The 25,607-nt window shown below is 37.2% G+C and overlaps 1 protein-coding gene across 1 annotated transcript in view; it reads left to right on the forward strand.

Moving 5' to 3' along the window:
* The window catches only part of ADAMTSL1 (ADAMTS like 1), a 388,396-nt gene that overhangs the window by 232,181 nt on the left and 130,608 nt on the right, over positions 1-25,607 (forward strand). The window contains exons 4-5 of the mRNA XM_026044037.1: positions 10,422-10,467; positions 20,559-20,795. Of these exons, the coding sequence (XP_025899822.1) occupies positions 10,422-10,467; positions 20,559-20,795 (283 nt within the window). The remainder of the gene's footprint in view (positions 1-10,421; positions 10,468-20,558; positions 20,796-25,607) is intronic.

Here is a 25,607-nt window from a genome sequence, read left to right on the forward strand (position 1 = left end):
CCAAACCTTAAAGGTTTGGAGTTAAGCCTAAATGCACAAGAATTCCTGTTCTGGCAAGGACAGGAAAAAATGCCCATCTCTTTGGGACAGTTCGCTGGTTGGTATGGTTTATCTCGTGTATCTGCTATGTATAATTGCACAGTAGTGTGGAGGAAGTTCCTAGGTATTTTTGGCAAATATAATTTTGCAACATGTTTACTGTTTTGGAAAAAAATAATCCTGAATACTTCTCTCCATGTGAGAAATATTCATCATGCATTGTCTTAGTTCTGTATGTGGTGACTTCCAATGGATTACATGGGAAAAAAAAAGAGAACCCAATGCATTAGCTTTGAAGAAATGCAAAGACTAATTGCCTAATTGCCATTCTTTAACACTGATTGCCTACTTCTAAATTGAGTAAAAGCCACCAGCTTTATTTCCTGCTTCTATTTGTCAAAGTTATGATAGTTGCTTTTGTTATTTTTCTTGGGAACATGCTTTGTGCTAGCCTTCTGCAGATGTGATAAAAAGAATGGAAAGTCCAAGTGTGAAATCCTATTTTCTAGTATTTTAGATAACAAATATTTAAGCATAAGGGCTCCTGAGTAGTTTGTGTACTTAGAACAACTGGTCCTGATAATGCCTAGGAGATTTCGTATGATAGCAATCTAAATAAAAGATTTGCCAATAGTGTAGGAGTGGTCAGCTTGAGTCAGCCACGATGTCCTCTTCAAACAGCGACAAGCACTGCCTGTCTCAGATGACACTGTCAGCCTCGAGAAAGATAACACTGTGATAATTACTAGTAAGACATCWCAAAGCATAAAAGTTTTCATGCTTTCTAATCTTCTTAGTTGGCATTATCTGTTTAGCTTGTAATTCAGATAAAAGGCCAGTCCACATTTAAATCTTACAGAGTTGTTTGCCTCAACTCACTTGTAAAGGTGGGCATCTCATCCTAACTGTGTGCTGCACAAAGAAGCATTTATATTTATAAATCTTATTATAAAGATATCTATAAATCATTTATATTTATAAATCAAGTCTTTGAATTTTAATATGTTTTTGATAGAAATCTCAGAAAAGAGAACCTTCTCATCTATCTGTCACAGATATGTCTGATTATGACTGATAAGCAGTATGCTTTTTGTTTTTTTAACTAATACCAAGAATGTCAAAGTAGAAAAACATGGATAAGGAAGGAGAATGACCACCATCCTTCCTCAGATTGTTAAGAAAAAAGAAAGGTGGGATGAAATGTCCATGCTATGAAAGCAGGGGGTGCCCCCCAGGCAAGGGATGCTGGACATGCTTCCATGCTTCCGTCTCCTACCATGGAAGCTTCCATGCTCCATCTCCTGCCATGGATAATAGATAACACTGCATGACTGACTAAAACTCACGGATAGAAGAATCAAAAGCCACTGAGGTCCAAACTAGCAATTAGTTTTTTAAAAAAAAATAGAGTTCTATTAGTTGCTCAATACCTTTAGAAGCACCCAGGAAATAATACAGGCTGAACAGGTCATTGCTATGTTCCTCAGAATCTTTCCTGTATTTATTGTTGTCTCTCTATGGCACAGCCCAGAGAGCCCTCTTTATATTAGAATATATTTTCCAACCTAAAAGATCTGGATCACAAAAACAAGATGTGGGTTTATTTTACAATTTATTAATAGAGTTTTATTAACAGAGTTTGCACTAAATATTAAAATTGTTTTACTGTTTCTAGGGTTGGTAGGATAGAGTTAGGATTTTTCCCCATCTTCCAGAATTATCATCAATTTCTAATAAAATAAGGTTCTTAAGAGCAGAAAAGCGCGACCTACTAAAGAGAGAGGAATGATTTTGGCAGATAATAGATAAATAGTCCAGATTTTCATTCTGCTTAGAAATCATAGCCATTTTTATTGCTGCTAAAGTATGAAGCAGAGAACAGTTTCCCTAAAAGCACAGCAGAGCACTAAGCTAGATGTTAAGTCCCATGGATATCGAATCTATGTTTAAGGGTCAAATTGCATGATCATAACTCTGGCATCTGGGAAATCCTGTGTAAACTGTTGGATAGAGTAGTGTTTCTTCTGCCATTAACTGAGTGATGTATGTTCTGTAGGAGAAAAAAGTTCTTCTTTTCTTATCACCTTCCTGATAGGTTTGCCTCAGTAGGAAAAGTGATGGAAATAAAAAATAAAAAGAGAGCTCATGTGAGAGCATTTTAATCCTAGCCTTGTTGAAATACTTTATGCCACTTCCATTACTTCCTGGATTTATTTTTTTTTTTTTTTAACTCAACCTCCTTCCTTCCTTCAACTAATGGCTGGCCTTTGGTTATGCAGCCCAAGCAGCTATATGAATGAACATTTCCACCCATTCTGCCTGCTAAGTTAACTCAAGTAAAAGATAGTAGGTTGGATGCTATTGCATATTGCTGGACAAAAAGGGTAGATCTGTATCGTTGACTCTCAGCTCTATTGCTTCTTGACTCAGTTGCTCRGTAAAGCAGCAACTGAGTTATATAGCTTTGGGTATTTGGTTTAGTGATGAGCTAGATTAGCTAAAAATAACTCTATTTTATGGTGTGTGACAACATTTATTGAACAAGATAAAGCCTAGAATATAGTGGATTTATTTCATCAGGCTAATGCTTTCTGATTTACATACCATAGATTAACAGTTTCAGAAGCAAGCATCAGGTGGTTTAGTGACTGCTGAACTGAAAGAATACTACACTGGAACAAGTACCAGTTATTCATGTTAGTTCAAAGTTAAATGTTAAGAAGTAGAACCCATTGCCACAACACTGACAGTCACTGAAAAGGAGATACATCCAGTACTATGCAGCTAAAAAATATTGTTCAAACTTTCAGTTTTGTATACCTTTGATCAAAATAATTGCACAGTATTTAGCAATTTGTTGATGCAGTTAAAGTTGCTACTTTTTCTATATGTGACTGTGATTGCACTGTTTTTTTCAGGGGCTTAGATTAGAAAAGCATCTGCAGTATTTCATATCCATTTAACACTGATAAATGCACAGATACTTTAATAACCATGAGTGAAATAACTATCCTAGTTTTTGGTTTGYTTCTTTAATCAGCTAATTGTGTTAAAATAAATTATTTTTTGTTTTTTGATGATGTCAGGACCTTTCCTACTTTCATCTGATGGAGAAGCATTTCCATTTTTCCAGAACGTTTACAAATCCAATTGCATAAGCAACAAGCTCCAGCTTTGAATTTGAGTCAATACCATACAAAGCTGCAAATCTCCTGCGATTCAGAATACCACTGCGGTCTTGGAAAAGCAATTTAGTCCCATTGTGCTGGCTTTTCTCATTTTCCGCTGCTGTGCCACCATATAACTTGCTAAAATAGACATAAGCTCCTTTCTCCTAAGCAATCTGTTACTTGAGTTGCCACAACTGGTATTCAGGGTTGGAAACTGGTCAGTGCTAGAATGAGTGGCAATCAGTTGTTCCTACAGATCAGTTAGGTCTTTGCTTGCTGAGGAGTTTTTTTAAGTCTTTCTGTCTATACAAAGGCTAAATTGTAATTCTGTAATCCCCAAGCAATAGACTGTACTTGAGAACATGAGCATTTTAGTACATCGGGCTAGCACACAGGGTTCATACTCAGGTTCAAACTTCCTCAAAGCATTGGGAACTTGAGTTTCTGTTCAGCATATTCATTTTGTAAAGACCAGCTGCAAAACTTGGATCCAGATCTGAGTTCAGGCGTGTTCAGATTTGGGGTGTTAGCGCTTTGGGCCTGCAATGTGTTTTCAATGCTATCTTTGTGCTGCAGCAGGTCAGATGAGGTTTAGTATGCACATTTTCTTTCCTCACTGGAACAGTGGAAAGATTATCATTATTTGGTGAAAATCATCTCTTTTAATTCTTTCTTTTTCATTTTCTGCCTTTCTCAACTAGTGAGCAACTGAAAAATATTTGCAACTGTACTGGCTTTCTATATATATGCAATATGCATTATATGTAAGTCTGAAAGCTAGAGACACTTCTTAAATTTTTTTTAGGAAAAGCAAAAAGACTGCAGTGACAAACAAAACAGAAAGATTAGATGTATGAAAATGTACAGTCTTCAGAAARCATTTTGACTTTTTTTGACTTTTTGACTTTTTTTTGTCTTTTTTTAGATGTACTGGCTCGTCATGTTTTACTGAGGGTTTAGACAGTAGCATTTATTAAGAGCTATTATTTAGGGGCTATCCAGTTAGTAATCCAGCAATAACACAAAGAAGAATTTAAAAGTAAAAATTGCCATGCAGTCCATCCCCCTCAACAATTTTTAGAGCACAGTACCAAGGTCTTTCTTACTTTTGAGTAAATTTGATGCCAAACTTACACTCCAAGAATACATATAAGTTAACCAGAAAAAGAGTCATGAGTGAGAAACTCTTTTGTCAGAGTTGCAGCTCGTTGGTGTTTCTATAGTAAGTATGATGAAATTCTTGAARTTTAACCATTCCCCTCACCAGACTTAACTTCTGGAGTCTGAAATGAAATTTTGTGCCTTGAGTCTAATCTTGACTTTAGCATGGAAAGACTTATGCATACAAGGCAATTCCCCTGGGCCCTATGCTATTCTGGCTACACTGCTAGTAGTAATTGAACTGGTATATCATTAGTTAAGCTAGCTAGTTTTAGGTTAGCTTGGTTATTCTTGTATTACAGCTTAGAGTATGAAAAAGTTAGCAGAAGTTTAGTAACTGTTTGTAGGAATCATTCAACACAACTTCAAGAAGCATCAAGTAGCTAGAATCAGATAGTTGTTTTGTGCTAACATCAGTGTTGAAAGGACTTTGCCTTGGAAAAATAGGCACATCTCATTCAAATACATGTTGTTCAAATTCTGAAATGCTCAATTTACAGATTAGATTTTGRTTCAAACTATGTGTTWAAAAAAAAGATTTTTCATATTATTTTTCCTAGCACCACCTCTTTTTTGCTGTGAATGGTCAGACTCCATAGCATGATGCTTGAATCAATCTTCAACTATTCCATTAGTTTCAGTGAGTTTATTCTAGATTCACAGCAAGGTCTCACAGAGTAAGTGGTATAGTGTTTTTGTCATTCCAAGCTTACATCCATCACATACACAAGGATCAATATTTATTTAATTTAAATTATGAAAAACTGTATCAAGAACATGATTCCCTAATGCCAAGGTTGTGGATTTACATTAGCTATGCAAATAGTTTGATCACTTTAGCTCTATGATATTACTTTGTAGCCTCACACTCGTTTTGGGTCACTATCGAGTGCTGCATCCCACACATGGGATTTTGTCAGCCAGAGATGTAAGTTTCATGTTTCAATTTTCCTAGCAAGTTTGCTTCCTGCAGTGACAGAATGTAGTATTTTGCCTTCTGGTTGTTTATTTTGCTGCTCCTACAGAAAGAATATTCATAAGATCTATAATTAAATTTGCCTTGACAGGTTGCTTTGTCTATCTGGGCCTGCTTTTCTCATCTTGAAGTTAACTATTCCTACAGCATTTCTCGTATTTACTTTGACAAGGTGCAGAASTCTGTTGGAGACTCTTGGCCTCCTGAATCTAAAGAATCAAAGATTTGTATGTGCAGGTTGAGCTGCATGTCAAAACGCGTGTCTGTGCAACACGCTGTGGCAGAAAAGTAGCACAGGAACGAAAGGAAATTGTAGCATTTTTATAAAGCTTTTCATCTCACTGTCAGCTGAGTAGTTTGGATGTGAAGCTAGACAGACCATACCAGAGTTTGAAATAATGAATTCACATGTTCGGAGAGTCATGATGAATGGTCCTTTTTCATAATGCGTTGGTGCCTCAGGGCTGCCCTGTAGCTAAGCTTCCCTTATGGGAAAGGGGGCGACTGAATAAACAGACTCTCTTTCTGCAGAAAAGGAGAGATAGAGAAACCTCGGGATGACAAGGTGGTAACGCTATTGAGCATACGGGAGACAGATAAGAGCAGCAGTATGCGGAAAGAGAGATGCAAGACTGTTATGTGTGAAGTATTACCACAGGCACTGCAGCAAGGAGAAAGCTGGCTAAGTCTCYCTCAGATACCATGGGAGGAACAAGATCCAGTGTATTTTTCTCGTGAGCACAGTGTAGAACCAAAATGTCCTCTGCAAGACAGGTAGTTAAGGGGTGTAAAAATAATGGAGAGCAAGGGTTGTCCAAAGGCACAATTTTCTAATCCCTGTAGTGAACTGCTGCATCAAAATTCAGATCCATCAAAATATCCTGCTTCTGGCTCTGAGTTGCATGCTTATGTAGAACCTTATTTTTTAGGGAAAGCATTTTGTCTTTGATGACTGCTGATGAGCTCCCGYTCTGCAAACCTCTTTCATCACCTTTGGTAATTATAGTTAAAGGCAGCTCTGGCATGCAGTTGTTATTCATTCTGACACGGATTACTGAAAGGCTCCAAACTCTAGTGGAGCACAAATACACATCTAGTGCAGGCTTTGGAAGCGGGGGGATGAACTAAGTTCCTCTATAAACTGGAGCCTGAAGAAATAAATAGCAGGGTGTGGAGCTGTTTACATTAAAGGAAGTGAATATTTTAATATATTCAAAGTTGTCAACTTCTCAAAAGCTTTACTGGAAGCAAGTGACTAAGTCTGAAGGATGAAACTTGATGCTCAATAGCTTGTTTTTCTTTCATGGTCACCTGATAGTAATTGTATGTCAAGCCAAACCCTCAGCTCCCTCTTACCTCCTCAAAATCCACTGCCATGGATACTGGATAATACAGAAAACTGTCAAAATATCTTGTACTCCCCTTTTCTGAGTGCCCACCAACTTGTTCATCTACTGTCTCGAGGTCCTCTGCCTTTTCCTGATGGTTGCATGGATTGCTTGGCTTGTAGAATCATTATTTATATCCTGCGCAGTTTGGAAGATGTGTTGGCAATACATCATATAATAATCTCCTGACTTTACTGTGGCCCTTCCTTGCTGGGTTAAATGCTATGTGCTGTGACATACTGCAAAGTATCCACGCTGAGACATGGGATCTGTACCATTAATTTGAACCTTGCCTAGAGGAGAAAATCTAGTCGAGTCTAATGTCATACAAGGTGTTGTGTATTTCTCTCTAGCGGGATTGAGTTCCACAGATGGTGTCAGCTTTCCTGTTTTAAGTATAGACATATTCAGAAATAGAACTCTATTCAAAAATCAAGCTTTACTCCTCCTGAAAATCTTCCATTAAAATATGCAACATTTTTTTCATGAAAGTATGTCTAACGGTCTATTTTTGACAAATCTCATGATTTTGGTGGATACCCAAGTTCAAGAGAATCTGGAATGTTGTCTGGAAGTAGTATAGGTGTGAAACAAATTACTTAGCAAACCTGTGAAAATATATCATCTTGGGCTGAAAGCAGCTTGCCTGCTTTTGATTGAAGGGTGATAACTAGAAAGCTAAAAAGCTTCAAAAAATCAAAAACTTGATCTTGGAGAGTAGATAAGTGGATTCTTTTTTAAGATTGATTCCTTGTGAATCATCATAGTGTTATCTGCATCCAAAATTGCACATTTTTTCTGAACAATCCTGGCCATTAGCCAGAGGAAGGAAATTGGGAGAARAGTCTGAGTAGTATTGTGGTGTACATCTAATGTAAGTACCTATTGCAAAGGGTGAGGAAAAAAATTGTGCTTTGCTTTAAATCAGACAGTATGAAGAAACTGTGAAAACAATGTGGGGCAGCTGCTAGAAAGGAAGTTTAAATTTTCATGACTGCTCAGTGGTTATGACGTTAATAAATTATGGTAATTGACAAATGGCAATAACAGCAGGTCTGTGTGAAGCAATGACATGTTTGATGGTTTGCATGGCATTTATGAGAGACAGATGTAGTATGTGTCAAGCTTGCTGTATAAGCTAATCGCTGTGGTAGATTCACAGTGCAAGGCCTGCACTAGGGCTGCCTGTATGTCACTGTATACTTTGCTATCTATTTTTGTAAATCAAAAGCACCTCTACTAAATGCAGTGCAGTATCAATAGCTGTAGATTTGGCTTATATCTTGTCAGAATATCTCTACCAGTTTACATACGTTACTCAAAAATGCCTGAGAAGGTGATGGAATAGTTTAGTCTGGCTTGATTTTTAATACCAATATTGCTATACTAGTTTATAGCCTACTGTGGATACAATTTTTTTAATATTTTTCATAGGGCTGAATACCCTGTGTACATTTTTCTCTTCTGCYCTGTATGCTTCTCTTTCATATGAGTCTAAATTTACTTGGTTTAATAATTTAACACTCTAGGTATATTGCACTAGTGATATGACTATTATGTTTTTGACAGTACTATTTATGTGTAAAGTGATATGAAAAAGAGCTTTTTATGCTTATATGTTTATAAGCTCTGATGAAAAAAATATTTACTAGCTTATCATYTGTTGCAGTCATTTACAACACTACAGTGTGCACTGTTGGTGGCCATTTCCCAATGACCACTAAATGTAGTGATGGTAATTTGCAAAATGATTTTTTCCCCATGTGTTGTACTCACACAGATGTAAATGACAATCACACAGAATCACACAGAATGGTTAAGGTTGGAAGGGACCTCTGGAGATCATGTAGTCCAACCCACTGCTCCAGCAGGGACACCCAGAGCACGGGGCACAGGGYGGCATCCAGGCGGGTTKGGAAGATCTCCAGAGAAGGRGACTCCACAGCCTCCCTGGGCAGCCTGTKCCAGGGCTCTGTCACCCTCACAGTAAAGAAGTTCTTYCTCACATGGAGATGGAACTGCCTGTGTTTCAACTTGTGCCCATTTCCTCTTGTCCKGTCACTGGCCACCAATGAGAAGAGATTGTCCCCTTMTTCCCTGCATTCTCCCTTCATGAACTTATACATGTTRATCAGRTCYCMYCTCAGCCTTCTCCTCTCCAGGCTAAACAGGCCCAGCTCCCTTAGTCTTTCCCCATATGAGAGATGCTCCAGTCCCTTAATCATCTTTGCTGCCCTCTGCTGGACAACTCCACGTCCCTCCTGTCCTGGGGAGCCCAGAGCTGTCCCCAATGCTCCAGGTTTGGCCTCCCCAGAGCTGAGCAGAGGGGCAGGATCCCCTCCCTGCCCCTGCTGCCAACATCCTCCTCATGCAGCCAGGAGCCCATTGGCCTTCYTGGCCACGASGGCACTGCTGCCTCATGGCTAACTTGGTGTCCACCAGGACTCCCAGGTCCCTCTCTGCGGHGCTGCTCTCCAGCAGGTCAGCCCCTAATCTGTGCTGGGGCCTGGGGTTATTCCTGCCCAGGGGCAGGACCCTGACAATTAGAAGAATTTCACAATTAAGTCATATCTATTTTTAGGTAGATGGAGATGGTTTCAGGTAGGAGGAAGGATGGTTTCAGTAACTTAAATGAAATCAGTTTAAGTTATTTGAGAGCTAACTCAATATGGAAAATGGTGTTTAAAACAAAAAGAGCCCTTCCCCCCCTCCAAAAAAAAAAACAACACGAATGCATGCAGATGCACTCCTCTCTCTTGGGTAGTTCAAAAAGTCCTGTATTTAAAACTTTACCCTCAGTAGGCATTTAGTCCTCAAGGAATGTATGCTTTTCTAAATCCTAGGAGAAAAAAAAAAAAAAAAAAAAAAAAAGTTGTGAAATTAAAAATGTAAAGAAGTCTATTCTATTGAAGGATAGTTTTTAAAAGCCAAATCCTACATTTTGGCCTCTGCTAGGTATTCTCTCTGAGCTCATAAAACATAAGAAACTCTAGCTAAGGTCAGATACTCAAAATAGAAACCACTGTGTGCTAAAAACATATCTGGGTCTTGAACTTTCTCCTGGGAGCCCTCCTGGCACCAGCCTGGTATGGATCTGCTATGTAGGAAGGAGAGGAAAGCCTTGGCAAACACAMACAGGAGAACATGTAGATCTTCATATCCACAGGGCCCAGGATATTCCGATGGCTTTATGGATGCCATTCTGCAGCAGAGATTTGGTTGTAGAGGGGAGCTGGTGGGTTGATGGAGAATATGGGAAATGGTAGTCTCCTTCCCATATGAAGGGGCGGGGCGAAGCACCATGGACACTTAGTAATGATCCTGTAGCTTCACCCAGCAGCCCCACCTCCTCATCAGTGTTAGGACATGTGCCTAGGTACACACKGAGCTGCATGGTTATGAAGTTGTAGCAGCTTGCTGGAAGACACCAGTCTTCTGTACCTGCTTTGCAAAGTGATGCCCCCTTCAAGAAATCTTTTAAGCAAAGGAAGGAAGTTGGGGAGTAGTGGAATTCACACCTCCATTTTCATGTGGACAGACAGTCTTTGCAAGAGATGTCTAGGGGGAGGGATTAAGTGCTGAGATATCCTAGGAGAAAAAAAATGTTGATACAATAAACAATATTGTTTGATTTCTGTATTCAGCTGTTAATGGTTTTGGTTTTGTTTTTTTTATTTTTGGATATAGGACCTGTGAAGGGCGAAACATCCGATACAGGACATGCAGCAATGTGGTAAGTGAAATACAACTGTGATATAATGCAAATCAGCACCTATGAGTGTGATATACCTATAGGTTAAAAAAAAAAATCATTAGCAGTGTGATAGCAGTAATACTGTAGCTATCTAAACTACTCTTGTATCACAGGACTCCTGGCAAATCTTTCTTTGTTTCTTGAAATCTGGAGCGGGTATGGCATAGCATGATGCTGAAACTGTTTGGATGGGATTGCTTCTCTAAACAGAGTGTCAGTGAAACTTCAGAGCAGCTCTGTGTAATTACCCTGGCAGAGTCAAAGAGCGATCGAATTCCAAGTACTGCTTTGGTAACCGTCTGGTTCAAAGCGGGCAGCCTGTCAGGCTTGAAGATTAAGCTGTTAAGGACTGAAGACAAGTTAGTATGAGATACGTATGGTATTGACTTGTGCCCACCCAGCACTGGAATTAGGCAGAATGTCTTAATAAAGGAGTTTCTGATGTTCCATCTATCACTATACTCTTGCCAAAGATTTTTGCTTTTCTTTTTTTTCTATAGTAGATGTGGTTTTTAATACTATAAAGTAAGAAGCTTCAAGGTCTGTTCTCATCAAGGTGAAAGTATGTTTTCACTGGTGAAAGTGGAAGTAAAGACTTTAATATGGAAAGTTCTGTTGTGTGCCAAGAACTGTAAAAGCTCTCAAATTACACAGAGCAACGTCAGTTCCACCAGTAAAGATGGAAAATGAAGTCAAACTTTCACTGAGTCAATCTTTCATATGTCTGATAGGGACAAACTCAGAAGTCTTTCAATAGGTGCTTTGTCTGCAAAAGTTAAAAAGCTAACGTTAAAAAAACTGAGCATGTTCCCTCAGATTTGCCATATATTCTCTTCAACAGACCACAATTCATAAAGCAAAGCGCTGCCTGCTTGTGTTTGAATTCTCATCTCCCATGCAGCAAGAATTATGACCTTCTTTCTCACACTTCTGCTTCAGAAGTTGGATCTGGGGTCACTGAAGCTTCTCTTCAGTCTAGACATCTGCTTCAATAACTGACAGTCACAGTCAGTAAATAGGCYTGCTGGCTGATTTCACAGTCCAGTTTCCAGCTGTGAGGCACTTATGCTGCACCACCACCTTTAAAAAAATGAGAAGGTCAATTTGTGTCAGTCAAGCTGCATGCTATAACACTATTGAATATGATATAGAAAGGGGGGGGGAAAGAGACTATTTTTAAAGCTAATTTGGCTTAAGTGAGACTCGTGAGCTTTATTTTGATTTGAATGTGTGCTGTAACAGACCACTTCAGCTCCTGGCCTGCTCTGGGGTACACTGAAAACAGTGATATGATTTTTATGCCTTTAGGAGAGTACGTGGCTGTATTCACTTTGCAGGCATCTAAATTAAGGGCAAAGGATTTTCTTTTTTTTAAGCATGTGGAATCTTTTATTCAGATGTTCTGACTTTCCAAGTATCATCTCTGCTATGCCATACCTCAGTATTCCCACTGTCAACCACTACAGTGGTACTGCTACCATGATCAGCAGCTGAATGAAGCTGGGGCAGGATCCTGCCATGGGCCATGATGACCCTTAGCCCCATGTTTGGTGCCACTCTGAAGTATTTTGTGCTGAAGTAGTGGAAACCTAAAACAGTTTGGAAGACCTTGACAGGCAGCTCTGTTCTGAAAGTCTTCCTGCTCCTGAACTGTGCAGCAATGCTGCTAAAATACTGTTAATCTCTTCAGAATTCAGAGTAGTAAAAGCAACCTTCATTTTAATGAAATCCACTGTCTCTCCCTCTGAAAACCCAAGGATGCAATCACACAAATTGGGCTTTGGAAGCAAGTAGTTGTATGGCTTGTTGTAGAATTCTGCACTGGAAAAGACACACAATCATGTGTACATTTTTGTCTACTGCCCACTCAGATTTTCCTATTAGGATTCAATTCCAAAAGATATTTGAAAATCAGACCAGATCCAGAGAGATCAACATTYACATCTTTGTTGGAAAGTAAACCCTCTTTTTACCCCACAAATGAAGCTTACCTATCACATGTTGCAAAATTTCTTTTTGTTTCCTGAGGAAATCAATGTGTCCTGATGTGTGAGTGTGAGCCTTCATTACCTCTAGCTTATGCATAACTTGAGTGCTCTTGTTGTTATCCATAACTGGCCATTTTATTGTCTACAAACTATCTTTCTGTGAAGTGACATACCTTTGTTGACATAACTGTCTTTTTGTGGAAATGGATGAGTAGTCACATAAAATAAAAGCATACTATTTGGAAGGTGAAAGGGAAGAATATTTCTTGGAGTTTGGTGAGGAAAACATTTTCATAGGCATTATCATTTGGAATATTTTGTTACATCTGGTTTTAATTTATCCTGAAATTACATTACAGGAGGAAAAAAAATGGAATGGAATAAAATAAAAAAAAGAGGAAAAGGAGAAAGCGGTGCATCAACTCATGTTTTTCTAGGGATGTTAAACCTTTTTGCACAGTAGATGCTTCTGTCTATAAAGCCTCTGCACAKTTGCTAAAAGTTCAAGTCTCATTCAATATGTTTGTTGCTTGCGTTGCCTGGCRGTGATCTTAAATGGGAAGATTTTAGATATGAAGCCCCAAGTATAAATAGTGAAAGAAAGAATGAGGGAATTTCAAATTTAACTAGGATTAAATTACATCAGTCTTTTTTGTTCTTAATATCAGTACTGATTCCAAGTACATTACAATGATTTTAGAATGTAGGCATGGAATTAGGGGGAATTTTGCATTAAAGAATCTCTCTGAACACAATATAACCACGGTTTTGTACCTGGCAGTGTTACTGTATTTAACATTACTATGCAGAAAAACAAAGAAAGTGCAAACCATGAGCAGTTTTTTTAGAATGTTTTTCTTTTCTCTTCTAGCTATCACACTCTTATTTCTTTCTGCTAGGTGTACTCTCAGTTGCCAGKTTCTTCTCAACTTTTATGTAAGGCTGTCATGCTCCCTTTCTAACTCATCTCTTTTTCTATCCAGTTGCAACTACTGTAGCATTTTGTGCATTCTGTTACCACTTCTACATTGAAATCTCACTGAACAAGATTTGTTGGAACATAGAATATTTCTCCCTTCTCTCCTCACTGTCTTCAACTATCAAAACCTTTTCTGTGTGTGTGTGATTGAAAACATGTTGATTTTCCCCTGATATTTTTCTTCTCATTGCACTGCTTCCTGAGTAAAGCCAGAAAAACTGAGAAGCAGGAGAGCTGACATTCCATTCTCAAAGGTCTTTGCTTTCCATATTTACTTGCTCATTCCTGTCAACATGATGATGAACACTGCAAATAAAGCTGCTCTTGAGATACGTATGATTCAACATGAAAACAAACAAYGCCTGAAGTTGTGCACCATTATTAGTTCTTTGTAAATGGTTTAGAGCAGTTCTGTAAGTCTTAGATTTAATCTGTAGATCCTAGACTCCATTAATCAGACCATCAAAACTTGTAAATATCATTTATAGTTCTTTTTTTTTATGTATACCTCACTTTCTTAACTTGGCTGAAATACCAACTCTAAATTACAATGACATTCCCCATTCTTTGGCTTGCTTTCAGACAAGCTACTTCCATTCCTGTTTCTTATCACCTTACACTGCTTTTTGTAAATGCCAATGCCAATAGTATCCATCCCACTTTTGATGAAATTACACTCTTTTCTTACAATACAGCAAAGCCTAGCTTGTTGGAAATTTTCAAACCTAAACTTCCAAATAGATACAACATTGTTCTCAGATGCTAATTGCTGGTTTGTGTTTTGGAAAAGCACTATTTCCAGATGGAATTTGTGTCAGATTGACACAAATAACAATTAGGATTCATTTTCTTTCTAACATTGGTGGGTGTCGCATCAAAAATGTGCAGTCATTGCACATTTYTGTGCAATGCAGTCAAAGATTTTTGCAGTCAAAGATTTGTCAAAAGCTTTATCAAACCACAGTCAAAGGGTGGACTTTGCAATATTGCAAATTTAGTATTTCCCATATTGAATGAACTGCACTGTTAACAATTGCTTTGTAGTTCCACTCCAGAGAAAGGCACAAGTATATTATATTTATGTGTTTATTAATAACAAGTTATGGTTTTTTTCAGCTTACTTTTTAAGTGAAATGTTTTCCAAAATAGGCTGATTTATTGTGACTACAGCATATTATTCAAAATGCTGGATTTTAATAACTGACATCTTGTTTTTGAACAAGTGCATTTTAAAACCTCATTGTCAGTGTGTCTTGTTTAGGAATTATTTCTTCTTATTTGGAAAAAAAATGCTAATAAKAACTGCTTTGAATTCTGGATATGCTGCCTTGTCAGCAAGAAGAGTAGTAAATCTTTGACTATGCAAAAATAGAAAATAAAATTCTGGCATCCTCTGTAAATGCATTAAGAAAATTTATAGACTAGACAATGAAAATCAATTCCCTCATGGTGGCACTTCAAGGCTGTTCACTCTGGTTAATTCATAGGATGTAATTCTGATAGAAATAAGCTCTTAATTTGCATATCTGTTTTTGATCAATGTGGTGTCCATGGTGCTGGTACGAAAATGTAGTGCTATGGCATTTTATTTTTGCATTTTATTTTTGAATGAAATATTTGAATTTTTTTGAAGTTGAGATACAATTTTCATATTGAATTGTTTGCAAAAAAAAATAGGAACATATAACTTCTTCTATTATCTATCAAAACAGATCTTATAAAAATTTCTAATGGAAAACATCTTGAGTTGGTATTTTGCTGACTCCAATCCATGTCCTTTTAATACAGAGTAGAAGTATATGCCTATATTGCTCATTTACCTAGTTGATATTATTCACCCCATGCTATTCTCTGTCAGATAAATCTGTCTTGATGCTGTTACAGAATGCTGTGATATGGGCCTCGCTAAGTCTAAGCAGTTAGACATGTGCYTAACCTATTCAGAAGGTCACAGGAGTAGATAAATGAAAAATCTGTCTGTAAGAAACCTTAATTCAAGCAGGTCATTTGACAAGTCTTCAAGGATAAGTGAAGCTTCCATTAAATCCCCAAATCTCCTAAATCTCTGTGCTTGTATCTGAAATTCTCATTTAGTCTTGGGAAAACCCCTGTTGGGGGACCTCAGCATTTATTTCTCAGTAAAAAAAAAAAAAAAAAAAAAAAATCTGTGCAGCTGAAATATAGTATGTACTTCATGAAAGTGGTTGAGTACATTGTTCTGTGAGATGCTGCACAGAATAGCAAATTGTTAGTCATTTTTTGTACATAGGAAAAGCTCCAGGTATAGTAAATCGTTCTTGGCCTGTGCAAATATACAAGCGCATATACTGTAAATAGTTCTAAAATTCTCCAACTGTTTCCACCTATTGGACCCTAGATACAATCTTTTACATTTTACCCACTAAGTAAACTTTAAAAAAGCTGACCCTCTTCTGTCCCATGAAATCTGATCCACCTATCACCATTGAGGGACATCTGGGATTCATCTTATCTTTTCCATTGGTTTGTTAAGTAATAGAAATTGTTTTGAATGAGATTCAAGCATGGCAGAACTCCATGGACCTTATGAATTACAAAAGGGTCAAATAGAAGGTCAAGGNTTTTTTTTTTTTTTTTTTTTTTTTTTTTTTGACTAGAGGAAGTGAAAGAAGTTGCAATAATATGGCCAGGATTAGGTGACGTCTAGAATGTGAAGATGAAACCTCTGTATATTTTTAAATATGTTTCATACATCAAAGGGATTTCTGAGTATTTTTAAGAGGATATTTCATCAAATAAGAAGATTTTCATCAAAATGGAGGAAATCTTGCTCTAATTTTGAGAACGAACTGAGATTGCAGGTATCCAGGCTCAGTGCATCAGAAATACCCCATGAGCCTCCAAATCTTGAAGATCATGCAACAGCCATCTAGGATTCACAGAGTTAGTGGAGGAACAGTTGTTTCTCATTCAATAACATTTTTCTTCCCAAAAAGGCCACAATGAATAGGAACCTTGAACAAGACTGAAAGGAATCTCTCAATTTATTCCTTTTTTCTTATTCTTTAAAGAATATGATGGCCAGGGTTCTTCATATCTGTAGGTACTCTTACATAATTCCCAGAAAAAAATGAAGCTGTATAATGTGAATATACAGCTGAGCTAGAGTAACCCAAAGCACAATTATACTGCCTTTGCAGTCAGATACCAGTGATGTTTCAGGCTGCAAGCCAGACCTCATAACAAAATTCAACCATTCCTCCTAGCAGATCTAAATAGCCAATATTAAGATATGCCACATTGGGCTCAACGCTGTTCTAACTTGGTTCTTGACTTCTGACAGCTGCAAAATATCACTGCCTGTCTACCACATTATGGCACAGGTAGTCATGCTATAAACTGTTATATAGGTTACTCTTCTGAAATCAGACCATCAAGTGGAGTAAAATAAAACTTTTGTCAAGCTGTTGTGGCAAAGGTAACTGAAATTACAGAACATCATTTACCACCAAGCCCCAATTCCACATTCACACATGCTGAAAGTCATCTGATTTTTCAAAAGGGAACAGATTTTGTTAATTTGGAATCTATGATTTCTTATGATCAGAAGCCAATGTTGGAAAAGTAAGGCACAGAAAGGACGAGAAGGCAAATGTGCTTAAACAAAGGTGTGATAAGTCTTCAGAGCAAAATAACAATTTACTGCTTGAACAAATATGCAAAAAAACACTATGTCTTTACCTTATCTACTATTTCAGAAACTAAAACACTCATTTACAAGCTGCAAGTTCATATCTGTATTTCATTATATGATTGCACAAAGCCCAGCACGAAGAGGCTTTGGTCCCCACTGACATATAATACAAACAATAAATAATAAATTTAAAAAGCCAAAGAAAACATAGACAAGAGATTAATAAGTAGAGCCAAGTTCTGTGCAGTTTCCACTTTTTTCATTTTCAATAAACTGTGTCTAATGAAGGATACTATTTGTGCAGTAACATTTCTTAACATTGTCCATTACAGTATGAAAAACATTTACAGGTCATGCAGTGTTAAGTGTGTAGGTGCAGGTATATGTGATTTCCTAACTAAAAAAAAAAAAAAATCACTAAAGAATTCTCTAAGGGAAAGGGATCTGTAAGGCCCTGAGGCAAATTTATAATTTAGGATCTGAGTYGGAGCAAAGTGGTGGGCCAGAATCTCACCCCTTTTTGTATCTGCCTGCCAAGATAAGTATGCATGTCTGCCTTTGTGACTGCTTGAATGTATTCTTTCAGYGGCTTCAAGTTTCACATGAAAACTTTTTTAAACACAAGATCTACTATTTAAATCTATTGTTTTATTTTTATTGTGAATCAAAGACTGGAAGTATTTAACATTTGGTCCTTGTCACCTGCCGTGTTCTGAAAGCTTGTTATGTTGATTATACATTTTTTATTTCTTTGCTTTAAAAATAAAATCCTACCAAACAAGCATGGTATTGAATCCTGTACAAAGCAGGATTATGCGCTCTGTATGTTGTGTACTTTATTGGACCTTTCTATCTTTGTAAAAATAAAGCTCCTGCAAGCCAGGAAGTTTGGATGGCAGAGCCAAGCTTGAACCAAACAAGAGAGTTGGCTTGGATCTCTGAGACAAGCATAAGCCAAGCCATTAGACCTAACTGGATTCGCTTACAGAAAGGAAAATTCAGAGAAGAGTATGCACCAGAAAATTTTGTGGCAGGAAGTAAGGCCATAGTGTTCCTCAATTCTTCCCTTTTCCATACTGAAATTAGAGCTAAACCAGATCTTGGGTCAAGCTATAATTGTCATCTTCATCTTCTCCTTAAAAGAAGAACAGAAAGCCTTTTTTATTTTTACTTTGAATTGAATAGCTATGGAGGAATAATGAAACTCACAAATGTTCTCCTTTTTGCTCTGTTCTTTTGCTCAAACTTTGCTCTGTGTCAGCAGATGACAAAACAGCCTGATTTGCCTATAATTTCTTCTGGGCATTTTAAAATAAAACTGCAATGCATCCAACATTTCCTTTTTCTTTTATTTTCCATAACCTATGAATAGAAAACTGTATGTTGTCTGAGCCCTCGTGCAGTAAAATTCTGTTATAAATTTGGACACAAACATTTGCTTCCAAAGAGAACAAATGATCCCTGCTTTGCTGCCCTTTAATACACATTATTCTAGAGGAATTTTGATTTGCACTGTTTTGATGTAATTCCTTTTCTCCTGGTAGAACTTAATCCATTTTGTCTCTTGTAGCAATAGACATGTTGGCTAATGCTTGGCCCATGTTRTATTTGGGTGGCATTAAGTCAATGACAAAGCAAATTAACTGAAAATTTGCACTAACTTTAGGAAGCAAATGAACCAAAATTAGCAGCTTCTTGCTGTGGCTCATACCTATGCACTGTACACTATAAGAAATATTTGGAGGCGTGAGCCTATATTGTTCACCATTCAAATGTAAGGAGGGTAACCTCATTGCTGCAACAGAGTTAAGGGGAAGCCAGATAGACTATTCTGGGTTGTAGGCAAGAGTATATAAATTATAAATTTATAGCCAGTCTCTCATTTTTCTTTCAGAAGAGATATGAGAGWTCAGTTTTTAAGAGAAGTTTTGTTTTAGACTTTTTTACTACACAGTGATGCTTTGATGTCATAAAACATGCAAACCCCACAACACTTTCTGAAAGGTGCAGTAATCTGTCCTGTTTAAAAAGCTTCAAAGGGTTAATGAATCATGCAGAAAAATATCTGGTTGCAGAGATGATCTTTTAAACCTGAGCAGAGATATTTTGATGAAAAGCAGCACAACTTCCAAGCAGGCAAGGAAGCTAACTCTGTGAGTTAAGTTGYTAAAAAAAGTTATTAGAATTTCTATAGTTTGAAAGAGGACAAGCAGAGAATACAGAAATCTTATGAGATTATTTTTCTGATTTTATAGTGTTAATATATGGCAAAGTACTTTCCCACTAACCCTATGATCCACATTCATGCCCATCAATAAATATGGGGTAATGCTTCCATGAGGAGCATGTTCACTCCTTACAGCAGCAAAATGGAAGTCTGTGGGGCTTTAGCAATCTAACATAGCCATGATGCCAACAATTGCTGTTTTATCCAGTTCTCAGAATATTTAATGCTTTTCCAAAGGCTGCATTCCTGTAATTATGCAGGAAATTCAAGTTACTTCTGAAAAAAAAAAAAAAAAAAAAAAAAAAACAGTGAACTTCTAGCCTTTGTGGTTGGTTGCAGAGAAAAGCATACCAGTCTTCAAGGATCAGAAACTGTTTTGCTTGAAATCATTATTTTTAAAGCCTTCTTTTCTTGAGTACTTGACTAAACTGATTTCAGTGCTAAATCATGGTCTCATTTCAGTGAGAGAAATTAACAAGAGGCTTTTAAGTAACATGAGTGGTTATTGKTTTTTTATCAGAGAATGATGCAATGAGTTATATATGTCTCTCAAACCTCCTAGAATAATTTTTTAAAGATTTACCCAGCAAAAACATACATTACTGATTATTGTATTATATTGTGATATTATTATTTTACATCACTGATTAACTTTGCCTCTCATGAATTAAAGAAATGCAAATACATATGCCATTTTTCTTGTTTTCTGTTGTCCTGTTGCTCTACCAATTCATTTAGGGCACCATGGGACAAAAGTTTGAGAAGAATGCTTGAATAAACAAACAATTGAATCCAGTGATATTTTACTTTCTCTCCAAACAAAAGAGGAACAGCTGTCTGGAAGAGGGCGGATGTGCACACTCATATATCCACATGTGTGCTCAAGCGGGCAGTGATTCAGTAGACTGTTTCAGGGCTGGTGGGTTCTGTGGTTAAGCCACAGATGTGTAAATATGCTTCTTATGTCCCAAGCACATTTAGCCATGGTCTTCATGTTTTTCATTACTTCTGTGGAAAGAAAAAAATAATAATTAAAAAAAAGTATAAATATCCAGTGTAGCTATAATGATCTCCACCATTTCCGTGTGTTTGTCTAAACAGTCAAACTCCTGAATGCTRTGAAGTGCAACCAGCTGCACAAATCTGTAAGTACCTGTCCTAAAGAGACTTGCTGACCTTTTTTTTAATCTTTCATTTCTCTAGGACTGCCCTCCAGAAGCAGGTGATTTTCGCGCCCAGCAGTGCTCTGCTCATAATGACATCAAGTACCAGGGGCAGGTTTATGAATGGCTTCCTGTCGCTAATGATCCTGACAATCCATGCTCGCTAAAGTGCCAGGCCAAAGGAACGACTCTGGTTGTAGAACTGGCGCCTAAGGTCCTAGATGGCACCCGATGCTACACTGAATCGCTGGATATGTGCATCAGTGGCTTGTGCCAAGTAAGAAGAGAAGTCTTACTCTTGTGTCTTTCCTAATTATTTCTTCGCACAGTTATCTACCATACGTCTGTTGCTTCACCTACACTTCTACCTTTATAGATCTCTCTTTTTAATAATCTGCTCTCACTCTTTATACTGCTTTCTATTATATGGTCTACGGAAAAGTGGACAAATTCTGTCAGCAAAAGATATTTTATGCCATTTCCCTAGGTTTTTATTTTGAGGAATGCATTCTCACTGTTCTGTTGTTAGCTCCACTAGCAGATCCCAACTGAAAGCGTCCTATGAAAATAATATTATTAAATTATTAATATTAATTATTAATAKTAATAATAACTATTAAATTATTAAATACTTATTTTGAAATTTGTCAAGTCCAGGAAACTACCTTCTTTTGAGGATTATTGTTCAAAATACCTCCCAGCAATCCAATAGGTGAGGCACCAAACTGGGAGACTCTGCCATTGACTTGCTGCAGAACTGAGCAAATTGCTAGAGCTCCTTAGGCCTCAGTTGCTTATTATCAAAAGGTAGGATTAGGGGACTTTCTTAACCACAGTGCATGGGATCTACCAATACAATTGCTAAATATTGTCTCATTGTTTTTCAGATGTTMTTTTTAATTCAAATATCTGTTGGTTTCCTGATTGGTTTTCTTACTTCTGCTTAACTACTTTTATTACTTTTGTGGTTTTACTTCTGTGTGGCTGTTTCTTTGAAGGAAACAAACTTTTGTCTCTTGAAAAGCTCATAGACTGAACTGCAATTGTAGAGAAAAGGAAGTTTGTTTTGTCTTTATGTGTGGTTAATACATCTAAGTATTAGAAAAGTCTGAATTGATCAAGTTTCAGTGTCCAGGACCACTGGAATCTATGCAGATTTGCAATACTGTTTGTTTGCTTGAGTATTTTCAGCCATGTTATGTTTCTTTGGAAACTTGTCTCCTTTTTTCCTTTCTCTTTTTTTTTTCCCCGTTAAGCCAGAACTAGTCTTTCAGTAATGGAAAATAATAAGAAGTTATGCAGATAATCTCATCTGTGGCTTGAAAAAGGGAATCATCTAGGTCTCTTCACTTAAGTTGAACATACAAGTTTCTGAAAACTTTAGTTTACCTAATGAGACACAGAATCATAGAATCAYAGAMTGGTTGAGGTTGGAAGGGACCTCTAGAGCTCATCCAGTCCAACCCCCTGCTCCAGCAGGGACACCCAGAGCACGGGGCACAGGGCGGCATCCAGGTGGGTTGGGAAGATCTCCAGAGAAGGAGAGTCCACAGCCTCCCTGGGCAGCCTGTGCCAGAGCTCTGGCACCCTCACAGTAAAGAAGTTCTTCCTCATATGGAGATGGAACTGCCTGTGTTTTAATTTGTACCCMTTACATCTTGTCCTATCTCTGGCCACCAACGGGAAGAGTTTAGCCCTTCAGAGCYACCTATCTGTCTTCTTGTGTTTTTTAACTTTTCTTTTTTTTTAATATAAGTAAAAGCACAGCAGTCAGGTTAGGAAAATCACTTAACCTAAAATGGTTAACACATTTTTAAAGTAATGGTTATTGGTCTTAAGAGTGCCTGAGGGGTCAAGTGATCTTTGTAGGTTCAACGACATTTTCTTATGAGATATTTCAAGAACTGTGTGATACAGTGCACTGCAGCTGACAGCTGCAATAATATAAAGGCAAGGAATTCTAATGACTTAAAAACATGGAGCCCCGTGAGCCTCGAATTCATTCCAAGGTCTTGCAAATTCAAAAATGACATTATGTTTATTAACAGGTTCTGTTCATAAAGTAATTTCACAAARTAATTTCAGTTTGCTGGGGATGCAGAGTTATATTTTCTGAATTGTTGAGAGTAAAACTACTGTAAAGAAACCTTCAATTTCACTTCCTAGTGGGCTTGCATTGATCCAAGTATTATTTGAACAAAGAGGTGTATTTAGGCTATTCTAGTAAGTTCTTCTGATACATATAATGTCTGTTCTTCTCCTAGATACAATTTTCTTTCTCTGGCAACTGAGCAGGAAGTGAATGTGGTTCAGCTAGAACATTTTAGAAACCATATAAACATGCGTATTCAATTATAGAGTCTGCAAAAGTATCGTGGATTTGTATAGGTAACACTAATATCAGTGAGTACTTAAATAGACACAATACGTTTCTCCCCATGGGTCAAACCATTGTGTCAGCTCTCTGATATAACCAGAGTGCTGTTTTTTAGCGTATAAGATATGGGTCTGCCTGTACCAGTGCCTCCAAGCTGTTTATGGTAGAAATAAACAGTTAATTGCCTTCTGTGCTCCAGATTAGTCTTCCCAATTTTCTCTTCCCTGATTCTCCTCCATAACTTTCACTTTCATGGGCAAATATATATTTCTTCTGAAAATACTGGAGGTGAAATGTGCAAAATCCCTCTTTAATTTCTGTCTTTTATTTTCAGTTTTCAAAAGTGCTTACTATTGGATTATATCTTTCTGGAGTGTTGTCTTTGAATTCATATGGGACAGAATTCAACAAACATTTTTTGAATTAAAACCTCTTTTCATATTGCCTCCTATTTCTTCCTAATTGGCTTCCTTCTTCTAAGTACTTTAAATTATTTTCTATATGAATCCTTGTGTTATTTCAGTCTGCTTTTTTTTCGGACTGCTTTTCATAGGTAACCTTTGAGTCTCATTTAGAGTTTGCCTTAGGATAGATTATGCCTTGCTTGTATGGTGAGCTAGCTTGAACAACCATGTTGAAGACATGCACATTAGAAAATTTCTAAATAGTTCTATTTAATGGGGACCTACATCATGTTTTTAAAACTACCCATTTCTAGTTTGTTTTCACAGGTTTTAAATATACTCCTGATTACTTTAAATCCATTATTGGGTTTTGYGAGGATAAAGTTGATTCCCCATATGGCAGTTGGAGCTGCAGAAGGGCTCATCTCAAATTTCAAGTGCCCAAGCCACATTCTGGTGTCTCTTTACCAGTGATCTTCAGTTGCATCTGTGAAACGTAGAGGACAAGCTGATTATATTTTGGGGAAACAACTCAGTAATTGTGGGGGAGACTCAGTAAGGAATTTTGTCACTTAAGAAAATTGCACACATTTGTATTCACAGATGACAGCAACTTTAACTTTCTGTTTTTTTTAGAACTAAAAATATATTGTCTGTCAGGTTGACTATTTTAGGAATATCTTCCTATATGGGAACATTTAGATTTAAAATATGGGAAAAATTTTCCCGTGACTGAGTTGAGTTGAATGTATAAGGAGGCTCTTCATTTCAATCTTCTTTTTTTTATAGTATCTCAAATAATGTTTTTATTTAACATCAAGTTTGTCATTTTTATTCACACTTTACATCATCATCAACAGCAACAACAAAGGAATGGAGTCAGCTGCACTAAGCATGTGCTAGAATACTTAGTTCTCCACTCTGCTTTATACAAGTCACACCTGATGTTAAATCTCACTTAAATGGAAACACCATTAGTGCTTTTTCTTTTTTCTCCTCTTCCCTTCCCTTCCCTTCCCTTCCCTTCCCTTCCCTTCCCTTCCCTTCGCTTTCTTGGAGAGTCAGCTCAAAATAAGTGAACATTTTGTACCTGCCCGCTCTTCTTTTTTTTTTTGCCATTTTATAAGATATGCTTGTGATTTTCTGCTTTTTCTCTGTGAGCACAAGCACGCACACAAGCAGAAATGATTGGCTCTACAGGAAGGGAAATGCAGTTTGCTGTCAAATGCTGACAAAAACAAAATGAGCAGCAGTAGACATTTCCTCCCTCTAACTTCCTTAATTTCTAATAATCTCTACTAAAACTGCCAGCAAGCATGACGCAGAAATAAAGCAAGCCAYGGTGAAAAGTATTATCTCAAGTCTTGCTTTAAATATTTTGGCCACAGCTCAGGACAACAGTATCCCTTCTGTGAGAAAAATCATGACAACTACCATAATGCTTATGGGATTTTTGTATTAGAAGGCTAGACTTCTAGCCTCCAGCTCCTACTGACTGCTGGTTAAGTGTCTGTAGGAGTAATGCTAGCCCAATAAACTGATGTGTGTGTGGCATGTGGCAAATGCTGACTTAATTCATATATGTACAGGGGTAACAGCTACTGACTCTCTTAAAATTCTCTAAAGAATCGAGGCAAAAGAAGATGAAAGAAGTTTTGCCTCCATTTACTGTAGTATGAATCTGTAGTAATTCTACAGTAGTCTGGGATTGCCTTGCTGTTGATGATTCAGTGCTGATGCTAATAGCCTGATTGTTATTAGCAGTATTGAAAATTTTAAATTACTTCATATTTATGCTGTAATAAGAAAATGAACCTTATTATAGTTTAAAAGCATGATTAGGCCAAACTATTAAAGCCTTCATCACTTCTAAAAGCAGATCTTCAGGAAAGTTTGTTAATTACTAAATTATACTTGGGTTTGAAAGTACAGTATCGGTATTTTCTCATACCATACCTTGCAGACTTTTCCACAGTGAAGATATTACTGATTATTTTCCTTCACTATATTTCTACATTCAATATTTACTATATTGTTATGTCCTGTATCTATACAAACAGGTACACATACACAAGTATTAGCATGTGTGTATGTTTATAATCAGTGTTATCATAAGCAAGAGCTCCACTGAATTATTGTAAGCCAGGGCTGCACTGACTGTTACTTAATCTCAGAATCAAACAGTGACTAGTATTCTTTTTTTTTTTTTTTTAAAGGAGATGAAATTGCTTGTCCATCTCTTAATCATATTTTAAGGACAGACAATTTTTTTTTGTCTCATATATCTCATCTACAGGATCTTATTGTA

The sequence above is a fragment of the Nothoprocta perdicaria genome, unplaced genomic scaffold, assembly GCF_003342845.1.
Source record: "Nothoprocta perdicaria isolate Ctin4 unplaced genomic scaffold, notPer1 scaffold_104, whole genome shotgun sequence".
Classification (NCBI taxonomy): domain Eukaryota; kingdom Metazoa; phylum Chordata; class Aves; order Tinamiformes; family Tinamidae; genus Nothoprocta; species Nothoprocta perdicaria.